Below are 23,800 nucleotides of genomic sequence, written 5' to 3'. Positions count from 1 at the left end.
ACCATTCAGTGGGGGCTGAGATTTCAGCAGAATGCAGATGGAGAGAGCCCAAATTGGTTAGGGCTCAGGAAGGGGTAAACAACCTGCCAGAATTGAGATATGCTAGCCCATGTGAGGAGAGTGGCAAGGCATCCCTAATAAAATTGGAGGAAGCTCCTCAAAGAACCCACAAAAGCACTCAGGAGATTATTTTACAAACTCCAGGAAATCTAGAACAGCAGGGCCTTGAGAGTCAAGAATTTTTTTTCCTTTGCTTTTCACCTTCTCCTCCTGCCTCTCTCCCCTTCTCCCTTTCTCCCTCTTTCCTTATGTCCCTCTGGAGGGGTAGGCCATCTGGGAGAATGGCTGACCTCACCTACAACAGAACTAAGGGACATAGCTGGGACAGCAAGCAACCTGAAATCAACTTCATTTTGATTTTGAAATTGACCTTTTTAATTAACTGGATCTGTCTTAAAGTGACCACAGGATTTTTTTTTTTTACATGAAAGTTGCCAGAAAAGTAAAGTTCCTTCAAGTTTTCATCTAGGAACAGAAGAACGGATCACTGAATATGTTTATAAGGTGTTGACAGGGAAAAAAAAACCTTTAGTTGCTCAATAATTACCCCCCTGGAGGTACATTTTATCATAACTAATAGTTACAGGGGCATGATCAAAGCCAGGTGCCTGTCAGTAGTGAGGACCCCGAAGACAGGAAGAACAGCTGTGGTGTGTTTTGCAACACGCTCTACCACCATGGCAAGACTCACAGAGGAAGTTAGGGAATATGGAATATGGAAAATACTAAGCATCAAGTTCCCAGCATTACTATGAAGTTTGCCACCAAAAAATTTAACTGAGCTGGGGCTGTGGTTCAAGCATTAGATTGCTCTTAGTGCAAATCCTAGCACCACAAAAAAATGTCTAATGAATTCTAAGCAAGCCTTTTGACTTAATCCCCCATGCGAAGGAAAAGCAGAGAAGAGAGGACAAAGTTAACAGCACCCAGAGGATGTAGCATATCAGTGGAGAAAGAAGTATGTCATAGTAGGGATGCATAGGTGCTAAATAAATATTGTTCAAGATGTGTTCAAGACCACTGGGGAAATTAAATGTAGGTCAAGTGTTAAGGAATCTCTGAAATTATTACATGGAGATTATGTAAAAAAATGTCTTAACATATGCTACTGAAGTGCTGGGATAAAATGTCACAATGACTTTAAAATATATCAGTAAAAATTTTTAAAGAAAAAAGTAACAAAATATCTATCATGATTTGGTGATGATAGTGGGTTATCCTTTTGTGTCATTGCAATTCTTATAATTAAAAACAAAAAGAGGTGTGGTTCAAGTAGTAGAACACCAACTTTGTGGTAAAAAGCCAATTGAGAGCATGAGGCTCTGAGTTCAAGTGCTACTAACTGGCACAAAACTACTGTCTATACTTTATACTGTCTATATTGTCTATACTACTGCCTTATACTTTAGATATCTGTCATGTCCCCAAACAGCCAAACTCTAAGACAGATTCCATTATTCATATTTTAAGGAGAAAAATGAGGCTGAGAAGTTTGGTATCTTGTTCAAGGTAACAGCCAAAACAGCAGAGCTGTTGTGTAGACCCAGGGAGTAGGGGAGGGCACTTTAGCTTGTGGCAGATCAGGAGACCTTCAAGAAAGTTCAGAGACGCTGGTCTGGGATGTTGAGGTAAACACTTTAGCTACAGATAATTTTGTTGATAACATTTCCTTTGCATTCCTTAGATCATTGGGTCTACCTTCCTGACACGCAATGTGGCTCTTTGACAATCAGGTTCAAGGAAATTAAGGACTTATCCAGGGTCTCACAAATGCCTAACGGAGAACCCAATACCTGGGGACAATTTTCTTCAAGCATCTTTACTGGGTGAAAAATGGTAGCAAGAAGGCACAAGCAGTCATGTGGGGGTGTTCAGGTATGCTGGCACATCAAGGGGCAGCAGAATGCACCTTCTTCCTGCCCCATACTTGGCTGTTGTCACTGCTTCCAGCCATCCCAGGGCTTGTGGCAGCTCAGTGACACTTGCATAGGTGGTCCTGCTGTGATCTGTTCTTTGCTCTTAGCCCAGCCTCAGCTTGTGGCTGTTTCTGCCCACATGTCTTCTGTGAGACTGGCTTCCTCTGACCTACAACAGCTGTCCTCATGTTCCCTGCTTTACTTCATTGCCACCTGTCACATCACAAGCATTTGTCTCCTCCTTTGGAATAGAAACTTTGGGACAGGGTTTTGTCTGGTTCACTCAGCACCCTCAGAAGGGGCTCTGGAAATACTTGAGTGAGCATAATAATGGAAGGATGAATTGTTAACTCCTTTGAAATGACGTTGTTGGGAAGAACTTAGGAAAAAAGCAAATCTCTCCCTTCAGTATCAAACAGTTAAAACACCCTAGATTACATGGAGGGTTACGAAATTGAAGACTCAGAAAGTTGGAAAGCTGGAAAATGCCCCCCTTAGAGGATAGAGCTACAGATCTTGGATTTGTGGTAGACAGCAGCTGAGGGAGTATATCAGCCCCTTGAGGAACTCATTCTCTTAAGTCTTCATGTTTCCAGTTTCGTCCCAGGTGAGAAAGCTGCTTGGAGAGCTCAGATAAAGCATGTTTGACCACCCAGCTAACAAGCTGCCTCTATAAGCCCAGCTTCCTTTCTCCTTCTAGCATTGCTGGGTGGAGAGATGAGAGCACCTTTCTTACTAGCTGGATTGGGTCATTTGATCTTAAGGCAACTCATTCATCCAGACATTAGACTGGCTTCCCCAGAGGGCTGTTTCTGTGCCTCCCTTGGTCTAAACAATAAGAGCTCCTTGACATGACTCTCTGAGGGGTAGGAGTGTGAACCCCAACAAAGAGGAGGATTCAAGGAGCCACAGCAGCTTGGGGAACTTCCCTTACCTATTAAAGGCCCTCTGGCTTGAGCCTACAGATCCCGAGGGAGCAGAGCAGCTCCTCTGGGCTTAGACAATGAGTGCCTCATCCCTGCTGTACCCACTCTCCTCCAGGCTGCCCAGTTCCGGGACCCTCCACCCACATCTTCCTTAGTCAGGCCTCCCAACTATTTTGTGTAGTAGCTGGGGCCTGAGCTGGCCCTTGACTCCTTCCTACCGACCTGATTGATTGCCCCTGAAGCCCATCTTGAAAACTGTCTACCCTGAAACCCTGAGGTCTGAGGCCTTCCTACACAGTACCTACCAGCCCTACTTTGAGGAGGGTTAATGTAGAGCCTCAAGAGTGGGCAGCTTGGGAGGCTCTTGCATCATGTGAGCTATCAGCTGCATCTCAGGAGGGACAGGTGGTGAAGGGACCAACGTGCCACCTGGCCTCTGAGCACCCTGGCAGTGAAGTCTAAGGAAGGAGAGTAGTAGGACAAGTCCTGTTCTGGGAGTCTGGAAATTGTAAATACATCATCTTAGGAGATGTAGATAGAAGCGTAGAAAATAGTTCTAATACTCAATATACATGCATAAGGAAACTTGATGAGAAAGGTGGAAATGAGTTGGGGAGAATGATGGAAGGGGTGGCTGATAAAGATGTATTGTATACCTTAGGAAATGGACATGTTAAACTGAAATGTCTTTGCACAACGATTTGAAAATTAAAAGCTAAAACAGGTAAGTGTATATTTTAACTTTATAAGGTCTAACTTTTTTTGTGATATCGGGATTGAATTCAGGGCCTTAACATTTGCTAGGTGAATGCTCTACACCTCCAGTCCTAGATGTAATTCACACACACACACCCCACCCCCACCCCACCCCGCCCTCCCAGCCAGCCACTCTCCAGGGAGCCTCCCTCACTCCAGTAGCCAGGGTTTGGATCTCTGCTTTAATTTCCAACCCAGAAGAGCTAGTAGTTGAAGAGGGGAATGCTTGCTCTTTCCTCTGGCCAGGAAGACCAGCAACATGGGCTTCTCCACTACCACCAATATCTGCTGAGATTCAGGACAGGGATGCTTTCTGATCATGAACAGAAAAGATTTCCCTTCCTCTATCACTTCTGTTACCACTAAGCCAAATGGCTGCTTGCCTTGATTCAGGGAAACTTATTTATTTGAAAATGTAAGGTCAGGAAGCTGATGGGTGGAGAATGGAGAGTGAATAGGTTACCTGTTCTTTAGGGAAAGGGGAGCAGCACTAGGATGGGCACGGGATGCAGGCCTGGGGTCTGTAAAGGATGGGAAGCAACCACTTCCTGAATGGGGCAGCCACATGTGTGCTTGTCTCCTTCCCATACTGCAGGCCTTATAGGAGCCAAGGCTCCTTTGGGTATTCTGGTTTCTGTTGTATAGCAGGGAGGAAAAAGCTCATTGTAGACAGCATGTACAGTACAGGCTCAGCCTGCACAGGGAGGAGCTACAGTTTTTTTACCTCTCTTCCTTGCACCTCAGAAACCTTGCTTCAGAGTATAGGTCTTTTCCGGGAAGGAAAACCTGGCTGAATGAGATGTTTGAGAAAAAGCAATGGACAAGATAATAGAAACAGAAGATGAACTGATAGGTTATAAAATGTTTTTGTGTGCTCATACTGGGACTTGAACTCAGGGTCTCTCTCTTTTTTTCCCTCAGGGTCTCTTGTTCTTAGCTTTTCACCAAGGCTGGACTTCTTATCACTTGAGCTACAGCTCCACTTTGGCTTTTTGATGGCTAATTGGAGATAAGTCTCTTGGACTTTTCTCCTATGGTCTGGCTTTAAACTGCAATCCTCAGATCTCAGCCTCCTGAATAGCTAGGATTACAGGCAGGAGTCACTGTTGTCCAGCTGATGGAAAGTTTTTGATTTAAAGAAGCTGGAAACAAGGGCATACTCAGCATGTGAAAAATAATTAAGGAACAAATAGAGCCCACATTGTGGGCAAAATGATCAGAAAGAAAGCAGAACTGTAAGCAAAGAACTTGGGTGTGACAGTAAAAGAGAAATAAAAGAAACAGTGTCACAAAATAACACAGGGGCCAGCTCATTGCAAATCCCCTGACAGCAAGCCCTTCTGTGGGGGTTGGAGGAGGGAGGGAGGGGCACTAATACCTGTACTAACTTGAGACACTGTCCAGTTCAGCAAGAGTACACTTCTGAGAGCCAGGATGGGGATCCAGCCTTGGCCAGATGCATCCCTGCTAAACAAAAGTACACCGGGGAATGATTTTTAAATGTCTTCTTTATTTTTAAAAAAGGCTTTTTTTCTAGGTTTTTAAAACTTCTCCAATACATAATTTTTTTTTCCCGCCACTCAGCCCTCTTTCTTGTCCCTTCACTCCTGCCTGCAAGACCCAAGGGAAGAAACCTTTCCCCAGAGTGAGAAGGGTGTAGGACATGAAGGAAAGTGGCTGCTGGTCAGAAAGAGAAGTTCATTTGCACAAAAATATAAACTGTGGAGGATGAGACCAGCACATACATGTATGGATTGATCTACAATCCATATTTAAAAAAATAGACCCAAACTGTCATTTTGTATTTGTAATATTATACAAAATATATATTTTAAAACACATATCCACCTGCACACTCATACACACAGACACACAGACACACAAGGTGCTAGTGGCCCCTCGAATGCTTTTGTGCAAGGATAAGGGTGTCAGTAGGCAAAGATGACATGATAGGTGACCTGGTGGCCATTGTCCCAGGCATACAGGAGGCGGTCTTTGGGGTTGTAGTCTACCTGAGTTGTGTAGGAATATTCATTCTCAAACAGCAGCCTGGGGACGATCTGTGTGTTGGTGTGGGTGTCAAAGGCATAGGAGATGTTGGCATTGCGCTGGTTGTAGCTGTCCACGGCGTACAGCACCCCACAGATGACAAAACAGTTGCCATAGAAATTCCGCCGCAGCCCTGTGCGCCACGTGGTCTCCTTCTGTGTGCTCAGGTCCACAGCATTGAGCTTGCTAAGGACAATGACCTCCTGGCTGAAACCCTCATCGTCCAGGGCTGGGTAGATGAGCCATAAGCCATTCTCATCCACAGCAAAGTCCACATCAGAGTGGCCCTGCCACCGCCAGGGGGTGGCCTCTTCGTAGGCCACATCATGGAGCATAGCCCACGCAGCCACATAGCGCTGCTTCAGGTCATACTTAATGATGTTTCGGGTGAAGGCTCGGTTATAGTAAAAGGCACCATTGTACACCACATGGCCTGTGCCGATCCAGCTGTACGGCAGCTTGTAGGAATTGCTCCAGCGACCTGTGGTAGGGTAAGAAGGCAGGAGACTCAAGGCAGTGCTGTAGAGGGACCTACAGCCTCTGGGAAGGGGTGAGCTATTTAGCAGGGGTCTGCACACTTGGCTTTGTGCCTTGGTTCTGGTTCTTTCTAGTGTCCTACAAGAAGTTACTTAAGTACTCTGTGCTTCAGTCACACAAACAGCAGTTCCCATTTGCTCACTGTTTCCAGAATCTATAGTGCTCATATGGCTGGATTTATCAACTATCAAGTGCTAGAAAGGAGGGCCAGAGCTGAGAGCCAAAAGAAAATGTGAGGGAGTATGGAAGGGGGACTTCCCTCCCAGGGAAGGTTCCTCCCAGGAAAGTTCCTTCTGTCAAAAGATGTCATCTTTCTCATCTGCTATCATCCTAAAAAGGCCTGGCCAGATGCAGCAGGGTTCCTGGAGGGCAGGGAAGAGGCTTTCTGAGCTGGACCCATAACCCAGTACCTTGTTTGAAGTTCTCCAGGTTCCGGAACTCTACCAGGGTGTTGCCATAGTAATAGTTGGTTACATAAATCCTTTCGTCCTTGGCCAGGGGGTCCTTCATCCAGGCGCCTTCATTTCTCCCATATGTGTTTTGTGTGGTTGGCCCTGTGATTGTGGACAGGGTGTCTTTGCACCTCCCTGGTGGAGAAGGGGTATATATAGAGGTTAGGATGATCTAATGATGACCCCCAAATCTTTGAGCCTTTTCTGGCCCTCCCATCTGAACTCTTGGCCACTTCTAACAGTCCTACAGAAACTGACCCCAGATGGCTTTGACATAATCTGTTGTGAATCCTTTTACATATCCTGCACACTACTCCTACAGAGACATCAACTGACCCCATGGTGGGACAGTGTTATGCCACTGTGCTTTGCTCCTGTTATTTAGTTCTCTCGCTCTGGGAGCTAAATTAAGTTCCAGAATCCTTTCCTGGTCCCATCCCTCTACTGGGAAGCCATTCTATCCTCCTGTTCTATTCCACCCTATGCCCAAAGCAGTATGAATGTATTTCTATCACAGGACATTTCAACTTCTAAAGATTTTTTTGGTAGTACTGGGGTTTGAGCTTGGGATCTCACACTTGCTTGGAAAGTGCTCTACCATTTAGCCCTGCATCAGCCCCTTATGTTAAGTATTTTCAGATAGGCTTTCATGTTTTTGTTTTGTTTTGTTTATGTGTTGGGGCAAGCAGGCCTCAGTTATCCTCCTATTAATCCCACATAGCGGGGATTACAGACATACACCACACTGGTTTTCACAATGCTTACACATCTTTCTTCTTCCTATGCCTACTCCAACCACAGCATAAGCACCAAGGGCTGTAGCTTTTCTTCTTTGTATTCTCAGAACACACATGCCAGCATGTGTATCCAGCCTGGTCCCAGCATGCCTCAGGCACCAGATGGTCTTGGGTGTGCCACAGCAGCATGAGAAAATAAGTACAAGCTAAGAGGATTCTGTTGGGCAGAATGATGCTTAAGTCATTAGTGATCCCTAAGGGCACATGCTCTTCCTATCCTTGTACTAATGGACTGTGGAAGTGACAGAAAGGACAACCACCAAATGGATCCTACCTCTTGGCTTCCTGAGACCTTTCTGTCCTCAAAGACCAGCCAAGTGCCTGCCCTTCCTTTCCAGACACTCATTTGGGAAAAAAGAAAGATCTACAGTTTGGATTCTGGGCTCTCTCAATTCCAGGGCAGCTCTATTCACAAACTGTTCCATACTAGTCCACTCATTCTATTTGAAACCATGTGATGAAGGAACCTCGTGCCCTCAGCTGGCAGATAGAGCAGGGTAGCCACGTTCTTGGCCCTGGCTCTGGGGCAAAAGAACATGTTTTCCAAGGTATGCTCCACAACTTGGTGCCACTGGGAAGGTTTGGGCAGCTCAATGGAGGTTTACTGGGTTCTACTCTGTCATCTGGAGGTAGAATCTCTCCCCATCAAATAGCAGAACCTACCCACCCAAGCTGCATTTCCTCCACAGCTGAGCTCATCTGTGCAAGACAATAAAGCAGCAGTTCCTACTGAGCCTGGTGGCAGAGTCTGACGGAAAAACATCTCATTCCATGGTATGAAGCAGGGCCTGGCTACCAGTGGAGAAGCCATACTTTCTAGCATGAAAGTGAGCCCTTACATGCCATCCTAGAAAAGCACCTTCATATACCTCTTCCCTGGGCTCTGGCAAGGACTCTAATTTCCCCATACATGCCAGCCATCCCCAAAGCTCCACAAATGGCCATGCAAGACAAGGTGCTTCTGTCTGCATTGTGGTGGCCACATCACCTGTCTAGTTGAATGGGCTCAAAACGCTGGGGCTTTTCTGAGTTGATGGTCTGTGTACCTGGAAAAGCCTCAAACCCTACAGTCCTGTCTATGCAGCCCAAGGCTCTCAATGGCAGGAATCTGAGGTGGTTGGACTTGAAGCCAATGGCCTTCAGCTTGGTCCTGACACTGCCCCAAAAGTCTGTGTTGCCTCTCTATTTTTTTTTTCTATTTTAAATTTAATTTTATTGTACAGTTGATGTATGGAGGGGTTACAGTTACATAAGTAAAGAAATGAGAACATTTCTTGTTAAACAGTGTTAACCTCCTCCTCATTTTCTCCTGCTTTCCCTCCCCCTGACTTCCCTCCCCCTTAAGTTGTAAAGTTCATTTCTAAAATAGTATCATGTGAGTATCACTGTTGCATTGGTTCACTGTTTGTCCTTTGTCTCACCATTTTTGTGATTTCCCTTCCGTTCCTCAAATCAGATGAAGTTATATAGAAGACTAAGGATATCAAAATTAAAAAAAATGACAACAGGGGATAAAGCATTAAAAAAGAATGAAAAAATAACTGCAAACAACACACACACACACACACACACACACACACACACACACACACACACACACACACACACACACACAGCTCTTGTTTCCATATCCTGGAGTTCGAAATGAACTCATTTCTGTTAGCACATTTTATATGATCATATGTGCATAGCTATTGAGATATTGTGATCCTCTGCTAGGACTATCCTAGACATATAATAATTATTACAAATAAGGGAATCCATGGATCCTATGTTTCTTTGGGTCTGGCTTAATATGATTATTTCCAAGTCTTTCCATTTCCTTAGGAATGAGCCAATATCATTCTTTCTGAAGGAAGCAGAAAATTTCATTGTGTATGTGTTTGTGTGTGTGTGTGTGTGTGTGTGTGTGTGTGTGTGTGTGTGTGTGTGTGTATCACATTGTCTTGACCCATTCATCCACTGGGTTGGTTTCATATCTTAGTAATGGTAAATAATGCTGCAATGAAGATAGTTGTGCTTATAGCTTTAGTGTGGTCTTATTTGTGGTCATTTAGTTAAATGCCCTAGAGTAGGTTTGTTGGGTCATTCTTGACACCTTTAACATCTCCTAAATTTATTTATCTTTCACCAGAGTTATATGATCCACCCTGTATTGGTTTCCATGGAAATTCTGTTAAGTATGTCTATCAAGAATTCCACTACCATAGTAATTGCCCTTCTATTAGTCCACTTCTTAGATCTACATCTTCACTGGCCTTTGCATTTAGAGTTGAGCCTTATCTCACTTCTGTTTGGGAATAAGTATTTTGTTGCCTCTATATTTAATAGTAAAGCAAGTCTAATACCTGCCCTGTCTGATTCAAGAGTGCTTGGAGATTTTTCCTAAGGGATAAGAGGCACATCCCATAGATACCCAGTTCCTAGTCACTAGAACCTATTAAGGCAACCTTCTAGGGAAAAAGGGACTTTGTAGACACGAATAAGCCAAGAATCTTAAAGATTATCCTGGAACATCTAGGTGAATCAATTATAAGTATCCTCATAATGAAGAAATAGAGGTAAACTGACTACAGAAAAGGAAGAGCCAATGTGATAATGGAAGAAAAGACTGGAGTGTTGTAGCCATAATCCAAGGAATGCTGGTAGTCACCAGAAACTGGATAAGAGGAGGATAGAATCTATTCTGTAGTCTCTGGCAAGTTCCAGCCTTCTGACACCATGACTGGTTTGGCCTTGTAAAACTAATTTTGGATTTATAACCTTCAGAACTGTTAGTGAATAAATTTCTATTGTTTTTAGACAACAGGTCTATAGCAAATGAACACAGATAAAGTCAACTTATGTGACTAGGGAAGATGTTCCTGTCTCTGTAGGAAGAGAGGAGTCCCCACTTGCAGTCATGCAGTCATACAGTCCTGACACTTGGGACCTCAAGACATACTTCTATATGTCCTGAGATAGAGCAAATACTATGGAGGGGTGGAGGAGCTTGGGCTGGAAGGACAGTATTGATGTATGTGGTTTCACAGAATTTGAGGACAAGATCAAGGGAGGACATTTGTTAGGAAATGGAAAGACTTGGAAAAAATTATACTAAGTGAAGTAAGCCAGACCTAAAGAAACATTAGGTCCCATGCTTTCCCTTATTTGCAATAACCAGTACATGTCTAGAACAAGCAGAAAAGGTCAAAAGCTACATATGACCATATAAGATGATGTTAAGTGAAATGAACCCCAAGACAGGGACACGAGTGGTTTTTTTCCTTCCTATTTTTTTGCAATTTTTTTGTGATTAAGTGATTATATAATTTCACAGTATTGAGGGATAGTGATGCTTAGTTAAAGTCACCTTTTGGGGCAAAGTGTCTATAGTGGTATAAAGTTTATGAGTTCTATGGGCTTTGACTATACAGTTACTTTTTCCACATGGGTGATATGTACATTCCTTTCCTTTTGCATTCTTTCCCACTCAATCCCTCCCTCCCATTGCAGCCATTGAGTTGCTTGGTTCGTTTTGATCAATGTCCAGTGCAGCTGATGGGTCCCACTTTGTATGTTTTCCCATTTCCCTCTTGTCCTGTGTCCTTCTCCTAGTTTCCCTCCAATATGCACATATATACCATATATGTGATCAGCTCTTGCTATTGTTTTTAATCTACTTATAACGGACTATGTGATTCTTTTGTTTCTTTTGTATGTTCTTACCCCATGGTATAACCCCTGTTTTCACTGTATCTGATTCTGGTGTCCTGAATCTTGTATACACATTTTTATAATTTGGGGAGGGGAAGGGAGATAACAAAATACTTAAATAAGGATACAGGTTGACCCATTGTAACAGTGAGATGTACAAGACACTATGTTGAAAATGAACTTTACAATTTCAGGTGGGGGTGTGTGTGGAGGGAGGAGTTGGGGAGATAGAGAGGGAAGGGATGGTAGGGGAAAAACAAAGGAGGAGGTAACAATGCTCGATAGGAAATGTACTCATTACCCTACTTATGTAACTGTAACCCCTCTGTATAGTATTTTTTACAAAAACAAAATCAAGGGAGGAGGCTAGTGAACTATGAGGTCCAGAAATGTTGCCAAACAAGTCTGGACAGTGGGGTGGTTCAGAAGTTCCCACTCTTGACAATAGTCTGTCAGCTTTGGAGAGAAGACACTGCACTCTGACTCCTCTATAAGATGAAGGTCATGGGAGGCAGGTCAAAGGCACTGCAAAGAGGAGAATGCTGTCTGCAATGCATCTTAGTTACTCTAGAATGGGGCTGTAAAGGATAGTGACAGATCAAGCACTTCTATTTATCACTCTCTCAACACTCCAACAAAGGACTTAACCTTGCTATATGGTAACCAAGGCCTGAAAAGAAAGGATTCTTCCTTTCAATATATAAAGCTGTTGAGATATCACATCCTAAAAGAATATATCAGCAATTAGGAGCCTCTCCTGCCTTATGTTGTGAGTTCACATGACTGACCTCCCTACAGAGTATCCCTCCTCCTGACCAGATGGGATCAGCCCATACCCCTGATGCTGCCTCTCAGGGGGGCTCTCCAGCCTTCCTGCTCTATTCAAGCCCCTTTTCAACCACCATTCTACCTTGAGAAGTGTTGCTTCCCTCAGTGGACCTCAGCGGGCTTCCATGACCTGCTCTTCTAGTTCCTGTCTCTCACTTGCCAACCTTCTCCAGCACTTGGATGGCCCTACCCCTTTTTCAGATAACTCTTTTTTTGTTGTTGTTGTTGGTCGTGGGGCTTGAACTCTGGGCCTGGGCACTGTCTCTGCGCTCTTCAGCTCAAAGTGAGAGTGCTCTACTTCTTGAACTTTTTTTTTTTTCCAGAGCTGAGGACCGAACTCAGGGCCTGGCGCTCACCAGGCAGGCGCTCTTCCGTTGAGCTAAACTCCCAGCCCCGGTTTATTGGAGATCAGTCTTGTGAACCTTTCTACCTGGGCTGGCTTTGAACCATGATCCTCAGATCTCAGCCTCCTGAGTAGCTAGGATTACAGGTGTGAGCCACCAGCACCTGGCTCAGATAACTCTTATAGCTCAGTATTGTCCCTTTTCCTCTTGGTCCAGGTGTCATTTCTGAGTATCAGTTATCAATGGCCTACTGGATATTTCCCCTGGGTGTCCTGCTCCCTCCAGGTTGATGGCTTAAAGATTCATTTGCTCCAGGTCACAGTCTGTTCCACTTGAATTTCTTGTTCTAGACAAACACAAGACATGTCACACACTAGCCAAGTCAGAAACTTGAGCATCATGATGTCTTCACTACCCACACTTCAAATAGTCAATGGGTTGCATATACTCATTCTCTTCATTTGGTCTTTCTCTTGCTGCTAGGTTCTTTCACCTCCATGGCTTGGTTTAGACCTTACTGTCTCTGGCTTGGCTCACTCCAGTGACACAAGTTTGTCTCATTGGCTCACCTCTGCCCCATCCAGAAGTCCTAGAGATGTTTCCATGACTGCATCAGCTGAAACCCTAATAACACCTCTCCAACCACCATGTTGTGGAGCCCCTATGTGAAGTCCATATGCCTCTGACAGGGCCATTCTTCTTGCCACCTCAACTCAAGTGGCTACAGGCTGGGTGTGAGACAACAGGCCCAACATACAAATTGAACCAGAAGAACAGCAACCCAAAGGCATTCAAAGTCAAGAACACAAACACATCTTGAGTAAATTTGGCCCTCAGGTTGTCAGCTTGACACTTCTCACCTATCCTTAGCTGGACATATCAGGCATCTCCATGGATTCCATGCCTGTGGTGGCTTTACGGGGGTATAACCTATGCAGGCCTCATACTCAGAGCATTCCAGGTTAATGCTCTGCTAGTGGCATCTTGAAATTCTTAATTATTTACCTTTGAATTTCATAAGGAGAGTAGGATATGGCCATGTGCATGACCAGAGCACAGTGTAAGCACCTACATACATTTAGAGTTGGTTGTATCCAGTGGACTCAACTCTGGGTTCACTGTCATGTATGGGAGCTTGGTGAGGTTCAAGGTGAGCACATGGTAAACATGCTGTCCCAGAGCATACTCCCACTACAACCAAGACTGGTCTCAAAAGCAGGAGACATCATGGTGGGCTGAGAAACCCTACCCTATCCTTATATGCTTGTATTAAAAAAGCATTTTCAGCTTATGCTGATAATGACAGAAGAGGAATGATAGCTGAAGTCAGAGTGTGGGTAAAATATGTATAGATCAAGAACAACCATGATGTTTCATGAAAACTTGATCTCTGAAGACGCTGGAGTCTGAGAATGGCCAAGCAGACAGTTCACCTCATCCAACTGAGCCCCAGTAAAAACCTGAGATGCCAAGGCCAGGGTATCACTCTATGCATGTTGTCACTCAAAATTAAAGGCTTGTCTACACACAACTGAGACACAACTGAAGCTTGTTTGGCACTTTCTGAACTAGGTCCTACATGACCTTGGTGCTGATTTAATCAGCATCCTTTGGCTATAATAAGTCACAAGCACAACAGCAACAGAAAAAAATAAAGGAGTGAGTTTTGTGCAGGTTTCCACTGTTCTAGTAAGCACAAGATAGAAATGTGTGAGCCATAGAACACTGGTCATATCATTTTGGTGGATTCTGCCTATCAGTCAAAAGGTCTCATATTTGTAATGGATGTTACAAAATATAAAGATGAATGGTAAAACTCATGCTATTTGAATTTTCAATATTTTTCTACTTACAGTGGCATAAAACACCAAATTAACCCTCTTTCCAGAAGAGTCCAGGCTGCCCTAGGGCTCTTGCTGTGCCATCAGCTGCCTGTATGGTTTCCCCTCCCCTGTATGGTCCCACTGAGTTCCCTGCTGGGCTATAATCACATTTACAATCAACACTGGTCTTCCATAAGCCTATGTGTATGACACACAAGCTCTAACCAAGGCTCCTGCTAGAGCTGTCATGGCGTCTGACATGCAAGTACCCATACATCATTCAGCGCTCAATGTCCACACTGACCAAATTTGTGCATTGTTTCTGTGCTTACAACCCTCACAATCACCTGCAGCCTTTAGTCTTGTCTTATTCCCCATCCCCCATCATCAGGTCTTGGCTCTCCCACCAGAAATCCTGCCATTCTTCCAGCCTAGTCTGTGCCCATATGTTCCTGCTACTTTCCCTTCACTCTGCCCTCCCTGGATCCCACTGTTGCCTCTTCCTCAGGGCTCCTTTTTGTACTGTGAGGCTCAGAAGGGGGAGTCTCACTGCAGAACAGGACCATAAGGACCACTGCCTGCCACCACACAACTGTATGTTCTCTACTTTGGCCACCTGCCATGCCCATGCAGTTAGCCCCTCACAGAAATGACTCTGTCGTACACACGGTGACTCTTTGCAGCCCACACAAATAGGGGCTGGCTGAGTGAGCCTCACCCTGGCCAGGAGGCACCTATTTACAAGGAATAGCTCCTTACACTCATCTTTCTAGAGCTAGCAGCCCCTGAGACATGACTATGGTAGAGGCCCTGGTGGGTTGGGGGCCTGGGCTAGGGGACTCACAGGTATATGCCCATGGACTCAAGATGGGCACTGCTAGCCAGGAGACTGAAGGCAGTTGATTAGGAAGAATCTGGGCTCTGTGGAGGCTCTGGAAAGCCAGGACAGCCTGGCCATCTCACAAGCTCTGGGGATGGCTAAGACCAAGCACTGTGTGGTAGACATCCTTTGTAGTGAGCTCTTACTGGTACTGATGTTAGCTGATGGTCCTCTGAAAGTACTTTTTGTCTTTTCCCATCCTCATCCCAAATTAGCTTCTAAAATGCATCAGGAATTGTCACTGATAAAATCTAGGACCCTGCAAAGCCCTAGCCTCATGGCACCAGCACCCCCACAGACTTTCTCAGCCTGGTGGTGAGGCTACTGCTCCCCTCCACCCAGCCTTCCTCCCTAAGCCCAGTGCTCATCACTGCCAGAATTTCCTCTCTTTATGCTCCAGCTAGGACATACCAATGGCTCATTTGCACAGTCAGGAATAATTCTCCTCACCAGGTGCTGGTGGCTCACGCCTGTAATCCTAGCTACTCAGGAGGCTGAGATCTCAGCCTGGGCAGGAAAGTCCGTGAGACTCTTATCTCCAATAAACCACTCAGAAAATCAGAAGTGGTGCTGTGGCTCAAGTGGTAGAGTGCTAGCTTTGAGCTGAAGAGCTAAGGGACAGTGCCCAGGCCCAGAGTTCAAGCCCCACGACCGACAAAAAAAAAAAAAGAATAATCCTCCTCTACTTGTGTTTGGAATACTTCTGTGAATTTAAAACTCTTCTGAGTGTAATAAAAGTTATTTTAGGACCAGAAAATCAAGCTTGGAAACCTGGGATAAGATGTTTTAAAGATAACCCTGTTTAAAACCACATGTTAAGCAGCTCAACAATCATAACTGCCATCAAATAGCAAGCCAGCCCTCCCCAGTAGCAAGACGGCGGCCCAGGTCAGTTTCAGCTAAATGTTTCTTATTGAACTGATGGCTGTGGGATGTCAGCATATTACCTTGCTTGGCCAGGCCCAGGTGAGCCAGGGGGTCTGCAGAGAAGGTTCTAGTGTGGAAACCTTTCTATATTAAGGCAGCTAGAAGGAAACACTTGGTAGCTAATTAATGATTCAAAATGATTCCCTAAAACTTGTTAAATGTCCCACATGGCTTGAACAGCCAAACTCTTCTTCCGAGACAATCTTCAGTATATGTGGGGACTGCATATCTGTGTCTGCACCCAGGTTTTCTATGAGTAGATATAAGAGAAGTCCAGCTCTTCTGAAAACTCTGCAGATTAGTTTCTTTTGGTAGGTAGTACTGGATTTTGAACTCTGGGCCTCACACTTGCTAAGCAAACTGTCTGCCACTTGAGTCATGCTCTAGTCTGTTTTGCTTTTGTTCTTGAGATAGTCTCACACTAACTTTATGTTAAGCTTCAGATCACAAACCTATTTCTGCCTCCCAAGTAGCTGGGGTTACAAGTCTGTTCCACCAGGCCAAGCCTCTACAGGTGTAAAAACAGTCTTACATTCTTTGCCCAACATTTATCACAGGAGAACATATGTTCTCTTCCCTGTTTACCTGTGGGCTGCCAGGACTTGGAGGTTCTATGTAAGAGAACTCAGGTTTCTGGAGGGGGTAGGGTCTTAAGAATCCCAGAAAGGAACATGCCAGAAAATCTCATAGATGCAAAACCCAGGGGAAGCAAGTAGGAGAGGTTTGGGGCCAGGACCAGGCCAGGAGGTAGGCTATGATGGTGGCAAGGGGCTCCACTCTTGGCCAGCAGAGAAAGGGAGGTGTTCCCAGGCTCCAACCCACCATCAGAGGACACACTATCTTCTTACCACCTGCAGTAGGGTGGTGGGGACAGACTTCTAAGCACCCAGAGGCCCTTCCCCTTCCACTGGAGGATGACAAGCTGAGGGCGGAGGTATGGGACTGGAATTCACACAGCGTAGATGGGGAAGTGAAGTGCTGAGTTCGGGGACTCCAGTTTCAAGGCTGCCAGAGTTAGGGTGGAAGCAGAAGCCTTTGCTCAGGCAGGACCACTGCTTCAAAGGCCTTGCATGGCTAGTTTGATCACATCACAAAAGGGAAAGCGAAGAAAGGAAAACTTTTTCCTATTCCAGGGCTATGGACCCTGGGGTCCATCCCTCCAACCTGTTTTGCTGGCACCACTCTGCCCTTATTCTGGGATGTTCACCCAGTAAGTACCTTTGCTATAATGTGTCCCCATAAACTTCCTGCAGGAGACTAAAGAATAGGAAGGAATAAGTCTTTGGCAAATTTCTAATTTCCATTCATATCAAGAGCAAAGCAGAGATTTAGCAAAGGTCCCAGCAAAGGCTATTAGTGCCAGGAACCAGGCTGCCCCTGGCCACATGGCTTGGCAGGTGCTCTCCCTTCACCTTGGTGCTCTCGGATTAAGGATTAGGAACAAGCCACATCCTCTGCCAAAGCAAGTGTATTTTTCAACAAATATTTTGAGTGCTGTTCTGGCCAGGTGCTGGTGGCTCATGCCTGTAATACTAGCTGTTTAGGAGGCTGAGTTCTGAGGATTACTGTTCAAAGCTATCCCAGGCAGTAAAATCCATGAGACTCTTATCTTGAACTAACTAGTAAAAAAGACAGAAGTAGGGGTGGAGCTCAGGTGGTAGATGCATGGCTTGAAGAAGAAAAGCTAAGAGCAAGAGGTCCTGAGTTCAAGTCCCAGTACTGGCACATACACACACATGAAAATAGCTGTTCAGTAGTAGTATTTAGTCACTTTGAGCGGTGACTTGATAAATGGTTGGCTCAGTTCTTTTTGGTGTAGTTCTTCATGGCTATTTTCACCCCCTCCCTCCTGTTGCACTGTTCTGTCATCTGGTGCCATCAAGCATTCAGGTTCAGAAAGAAGTTGCATTCCTCTTGCTTTTGGAATTCATTCCTTTAGACTTAGACATCAAAAGTCTTCCTTTTTCTACAGACCAAGCTCCCATTCACCCTTTAAAAACCATCTTTTTATTTATTTTTATTTTTTTATTTTTTTGCCAGTCCTGGGCTTGAACTCTAGGTCTGGGCGCTGTCCCTCAGCTCTTCAACTCAAGGCAAGCACTCTACTACTTGAGCCACAGCACCACTTCTGGCTTTTTCTGCTTATGTGGTGCTGAGGAATCGAACCCAGTGCCTCATGCATGCAAGGCAAGCACTCTACCACTGAGCCACCTTCCCAGCCCCCTTAAAAACCATCTTAAAACAATACTGCCTTTAACAACATTCCCCAGCCTCCCCATCAGCCAGCCAGCCTATCTTTCTTGTTTCTCCATCCCTCTGTGATAGCGTCATATGTCACAAAGGTTCCACCCAATTTTGGGGCTCATGGAACTCTACCCCCCAGGGACCATGGTACTGATTACTTTCCTGTTCCCCACTCTGCTCTGATGCTGAGACTTTTCCCCATAGTCAATCCTTTTGTTCACTCACAGCCTGATTGTGGGGGTCTATTCAGTAAATATTCATAATGCCAACTCATGAAGGGAAGACCTTGCTCCATGCATTCATATAGATTTTAGAAAAAAGTCCCACTTCTGTCATGCACACATGCTGCCTCACTTCTGGAATTCTAGCTATGCCAAAGGCAGAGGTCAGGAGGGATTAAAGCCAAAAGTTAAGCAAGGTTCCATTCCAATGAAAAAGCTGCTTCATGCCTATAATCCCAGCTATTGAGAGGCAGAGGTTGGAGCATCAAGGGTTCAAGGGGGTGGGTATATGGTACAAATGGTAGAACATTACCTACAAATACAAGGCCTTGAGTTCAGGTTCCAGAACCAACAATAAGTGAGCCCTACCAGATGTTAAAAACTAATTACTAATCTTCATAATTACTAAATAACTTCATTTGCTTTTTTGTCACTGTTTTTGTTTTTTTATGATGTAGGGATTGAACCCAGAGTCCCTCACATGCTGAATCTACCATTGAGCCACTCCCTGCTGAACATGTACCTTCCTGAAGTCTTCTCCCCCACACACTTAACTTTCTTTATGAAGAGCTTTGAGTCAGATGCCAGTGGCTCATGGCTACAGCCAAGCTACAAAGGAAACTGAGATTTGAGGATTGCAATTCAAAGCCAGCCTAGGTAGGAAAGTCTGTGAGACTCTTAAGTGGAGCTGTGCCTCCAAGTTGTAGAGCACTAGCCTTGAGCAAAAAAGCTCAGACAGTGCCCAGACCCCAAGTTCAAACCCCACAACCACCATGACCAACAAAGCTTTGGCCATCTGGCTCTTCTCCTTCAATCTATTTCCTAGCTCTACCTTTTTACCTGAGCTGACCAGACACAGAAGCCAAGTAGGATGAACTTACCTATGACATTCCGAATGTCATCTTCCTCTTCGGGACCACCAGTGGGGGTTGTTCCCTGCCCAGCAGTTGCATCTGTCCCCAGTAGGGCTCCTCTGACTGTGAAGGGAGGCAGTGGAGCCATGTGCATAGCTTCCACAAAGGCGTCTTCAGGAGCCATTGTGGGGGCTGCTGCAGCTGGGGGTTGTAGGGTGGCTGTGTAGGCCACAGTGGTGGCTGGGACCTGGGTAGAAGGTGCCTCCACCATGGTGTCTAGAACCACGGAGTTGGTATCTGGTGTGATGGAGAGTTGTCCAGCTGAGGCATGGTGGATGGAGGCAGGAAGGTCAAGCACCGAGGTGGAGACTGGTAGCACTACTGAGGAGTCAGTGGTCACCACAGTCCCTGGATGGGTGACTGCTGGCCTCTGGGTGGCACTGGTCAGTAGGTCATCCTGTCTCAGGAGCTGATCTTCAATGAGTAAATCCACTCCATGGTCACCACTGAAAAGTTCATCTGTGGAACAAATGCCAGACCAAGAGCAGGTGGCAGGTGAGTGAGTACAAGGCTCCTTTCTACAACATAACAGCTGGGTTTGGGGGTGCAGGCTAGCTGCGATTTTAGAGGGTGCTGAGGATTCCAGGTGAAGTTCATTTTTCTCTGAACACACCACTGTTACTATGTATCTCAGATCCAGGGGTCACCAGTAGGAGGGGTGAACTCTGATGGCTGGGAGGAGGTGAGTCATCCAGTTCATTTCACTCAACACATTTGTGCAATAATGTTGAGCTGAACAGATGAAGAAAGTCCAGAAGAAGGTACAGATATCAGCCATGCAGCACTGGGAGAGAAGAATTCAAGAGGAAATGGCAGTACAAAGACCCTGAGTCTGGAAAACACTGTGGAGGTGGAGGAGCAGTGAGATGGCCCATGCAGATGAAGCTGAGGGTGGGAAGGGGAGGGTAACAGGTGAGGTCAGAGAAGGAACCAAGCTGGACCTTGTGTGGCCTGGAGCTGTACACAGACTTCTGTTTTTCTTATAAGTAAAATGGAAGAGGCTGGAGGATCTTAAGCAAAGATAGAACATGAGAATGGAAATATTTCTTGAAGATATAAAGAGTTCTAACTATAGAAAGTGGGAGAATGCAGTCATAATATTTAATGCATGTCCTACAAAATTAAGAAAATTAAAGAAAGGACTAAGTAGGGATGGGGGAGAATGATGAAAGGGGTGACACTGATCAAGATGCATTGTATGCATAAACTGCTTTGTTGAATGACAACTCCTGTGGACAACTAAAAGAATTTAAACATGATAACTGGTAAGTTGGATTTCACATACTTATCAAAAACACCATGAAGGAAATGAATTTGCAAGCCACAGGCAGGGAGAAACTATGTGCTTATCTAGATTTGTATCCAGAATAAAGAACTCCCACCAATCAATGACAAATGCAGTTAAAATAGATAAAATGATTAGGCCAGCTTCTGGCTGGGGAGCAAACTGGATGGAGGGAAAGGCAGAAGCAAGGGGACAGTCAAAAAGCTGGTGTGTAGGCTGGATTAGGGAAGTTGCTAGTTTGGAGAAAGACTTGTGGAGGGCTTTGGTAGGGGGCTCTGGACAAGGAAGTACAGGAGGAAGCTGGCAAGTATATAAACACAGGAAGAGGTGACATGAAAACCAAAATGTTGAGTTTCTACCTCCTATGAAAAGGGATGAAAGATAAAGATCAAAAGGGGATGGTGCTAGAGACCCAAACAGCCAAGGAAGGGGTGGCAGACTACTGTGTGTCACTCCCTCTGTTTCCTCATCTACAAACAGAGGACTGGACAAGAGGCCCTTGAGTCCCTTCCAACTCTGTCATGCTTTTGGCATGTGCTTTTCTGCAAAAGCAAGTGATTTGCTCAAGGCAGCTCAGCAAGGGTAAGGCTAAGCACAGGAACACTGGATAACCTGTAACTGCAGTGTGGGATGCAGCAGTAATCAGACTGGATAGGGTATGTAGCTCCCAGGAAGTCCATCTCCACATGGTCCCAGTGGCAATCCCTCCCTGTCCTTCCTCTGGGCAACCCAGCTGACCCCAACTCACGCTGCTCTTCCATGTCATTCTCCTCCTCAGAAACCTTGGCTTTGTAGTAGGTGATGCCCCGGATGACAGTGGGTTTGGAGGCTGGCCTGCCCCTCAAGTGGACCTGCCTCTGCAAGGGGCGCTGCGGCTTCACCACCTCAGGTGGGGCCAGGGGCCGAGTCTGCAGGAGCTTGATGGAGTTGATCTGCTGGGACACGGTTTCTTCCTGCAGGAAGCGTTCTTCATACTGTTCCCCAGAGGAGGACAGAAGAGAAGGCAGGTCACTGATCAGAGGGCATAGTATGGGCATGGGCAGCACTTCTTCTGAGCCATCCTGTTCTGCAAGCTTTACATGTGTATGAATATGCCAACTGATGAGCTTTTGCCTCAGTCCTGTGTGAGACCATTTTATCATTTGAAGATTATGAAAGAGATAAAGCGAAGGCATTGGCCATAGCTAAGTGGTAGAGGAAGGACATGAACCCAAGCTGTCTGTTTCCAGAATCTCTGACTTCATTGCTCCTCTGCCTAAGAAAATGCATTTCCCCTTCAGCTCTGACCCAGAGATGCTGCATGGCTTAGATCTAAGTGGTTTCCAGTGAGACTGGGAGGAAGAATGCTGGATTGGACTATGAAACAGGAGGACCAGGATGCACTAGCTCAAGATGAAGCCTGGCTGTTGCTCAAACTTGGGAAACTTTCTTCTAAGACACCTAGCTCTCCCCAGCTGCAGATTCTCTACTTGCCCCAAACTATTTATCTGCCCTTTAGATCTCTTCAAAATTTGGTTTTGACCCAGCTCAGCAGTCTTTCTCTGATTCTTTGCCCATTCCCTCACTCCTCCACCCCAGGTACCCCAGTCAGGGAGCTGTCTCCCAGACCTCTTGGCTCCCCTGAACTACTAGATCTTTCCTGTCTGGAAGCCAGTATGTCCCTTTCCATACCCCAGCCTCACATCGAGCTACTTACTGGAATCAACCCATTGCTAGTGGTCCCTCTGGAATCTCAGGTCCCCAGGCAAATACACCAAGTCCTTAGCACTCAATTTTCCTCCCAGTCCTCACTCCTCTATGGCACAAATTTCTGATTATCCCAAGCCCCTCCTCTTCTGTTCTTTACTAACAGTCAACTGGTTTTATGAGTGTGGTCATGGGATCATGGGGGAGATAAGAAAGTGGTAGGAGGAACTTTTGGAAAGTTCTCTAAAACAGGGTTGATTAAGCGGGGAGACATTTTTGCTCTCTTCCTTCTCTGCCTTGAAAAGTGAACAATATGGCTAGAGTTGAGGAGCTATCTTGTAATCATGAGGGGATTTTGAGGATGTGGTCACTGATTATGACACCTAAGCTATCAGACTCCTTTCTTACCATGAGGAGGTTGGTGGGCTCCCACAAATCCTGCAAATCTAGGCTCTGGTGAAATCACCCAAAGAGATGTGTGTGGTCTTCTGTAATCCTAGCTAATCAGAAGACACAGATCAGAAAGTTTGCCATTTGGGGTCACCCTGGGCCAAAAAGTTAATAAGACTTCATTTCAATAAACAAACTGAGTGTGATGGTGTACACTGTCACATCAGCTGTATAGAAGGCATAGGTAGGAGAATTGAAATCTAAGGCCAGCCTTGAGCAAAGTTAGCACAAGACACCATCTGAAAAATAAAGCAAAAATGGGTTGAACTTGTTGTTCAAGTGTTAGAGCATCTGCTTAGCAACTGTGTGGCCTTGAGTTCAAATCCTAGTAGTATAGGCAGAGAGAGGAAGAAGAAGGAAAAAAGAAGAGGAAAAAGAGGGAGACAAGGGAGGGATAGAGAAAAGGGATAGAAAAAGAGACAAGGGGATAGAGAGTGAGTCTGTTCTGTGAGGAGAATGCTTGGGGAAAGACTTCTGCCCTGGATGCCCAGTGCTAAGACAGAGCAGAGCCTGATTGTGGATGGTGGCATCATAGCCAGCTTCTCTTTGCACACAGGAAGCCAAGCAAGCTTATGTTTTGACCTTTTAAATCTATCATGGAGAAACCCAAGTCCTCCATTCCTACCATCCTCCCTTGTACTTGTTTTCCTATGACCGAGGTTGTCCAAATGGCATGGTCAATATGGTGTTCCTACACATGTAGTATATGTAGGAACTAGCACAAAGTGGAGATAGACTCCTGTAAGGTGGGGGCACACCCTGCCATCTGCCTTCCCAGCCCAGAAGGGGCTGGGAATGTGGCTTAGTGGTAGAGTGCTTGCCTTGCATGCATGAAGCCACATGAACAGAAAAGGCCAGACGAGGAGCTGTGGCTCAAGTGGTAGAGTGCAAGCTTTAAGCAAAAGAAGCTCAGGGACAGTGCCCAGGCCCCGAGTCCAAGCTCCAGGACTATTAAAAAAAGAACTGCCCAGAAGAAAGGGGCAACAGGCTGACTGTGCCCTAGGCAGCC

The 23,800-nt window shown here is 45.5% G+C and overlaps 1 protein-coding gene across 2 annotated transcripts in view; it reads right to left on the bottom strand.

The window, feature by feature from the left end:
- Window positions 1-5,166: 5,166 nt before the first annotated feature.
- Olfml2b (olfactomedin like 2B) overlaps window positions 5,167-23,800 on the bottom strand; it is a 38,010-nt gene continuing 19,376 nt past the window's right edge. For both annotated transcript variants that reach the window (XM_070000197.1, XM_070000198.1), the window contains 4 exons: window positions 21,404-21,629; window positions 19,338-19,829; window positions 6,655-6,831; window positions 5,167-6,188 (listed from right to left, as the gene is read on the bottom strand). In XM_070000197.1, coding sequence (XP_069856298.1) covers window positions 5,587-6,188; window positions 6,655-6,831; window positions 19,338-19,829; window positions 21,404-21,629 — 1,497 coding nt within the window. In that variant the 3' untranslated portion in view covers window positions 5,167-5,586. The remainder of the gene's footprint in view (window positions 6,189-6,654; window positions 6,832-19,337; window positions 19,830-21,403; window positions 21,630-23,800) is intronic.

Source organism: Dipodomys merriami, unplaced genomic scaffold (assembly GCF_024711535.1).
Source record: "Dipodomys merriami isolate MVZ:Mamm:240054 unplaced genomic scaffold, mDipMer1.0.p SCAF_56, whole genome shotgun sequence".
In the NCBI taxonomy this organism is placed as follows: domain Eukaryota; kingdom Metazoa; phylum Chordata; class Mammalia; order Rodentia; family Heteromyidae; genus Dipodomys; species Dipodomys merriami.
The sequence above is the reverse complement of the archived record's forward strand: the minus strand, read 5'-3'. Positions and strand labels throughout refer to the sequence as shown.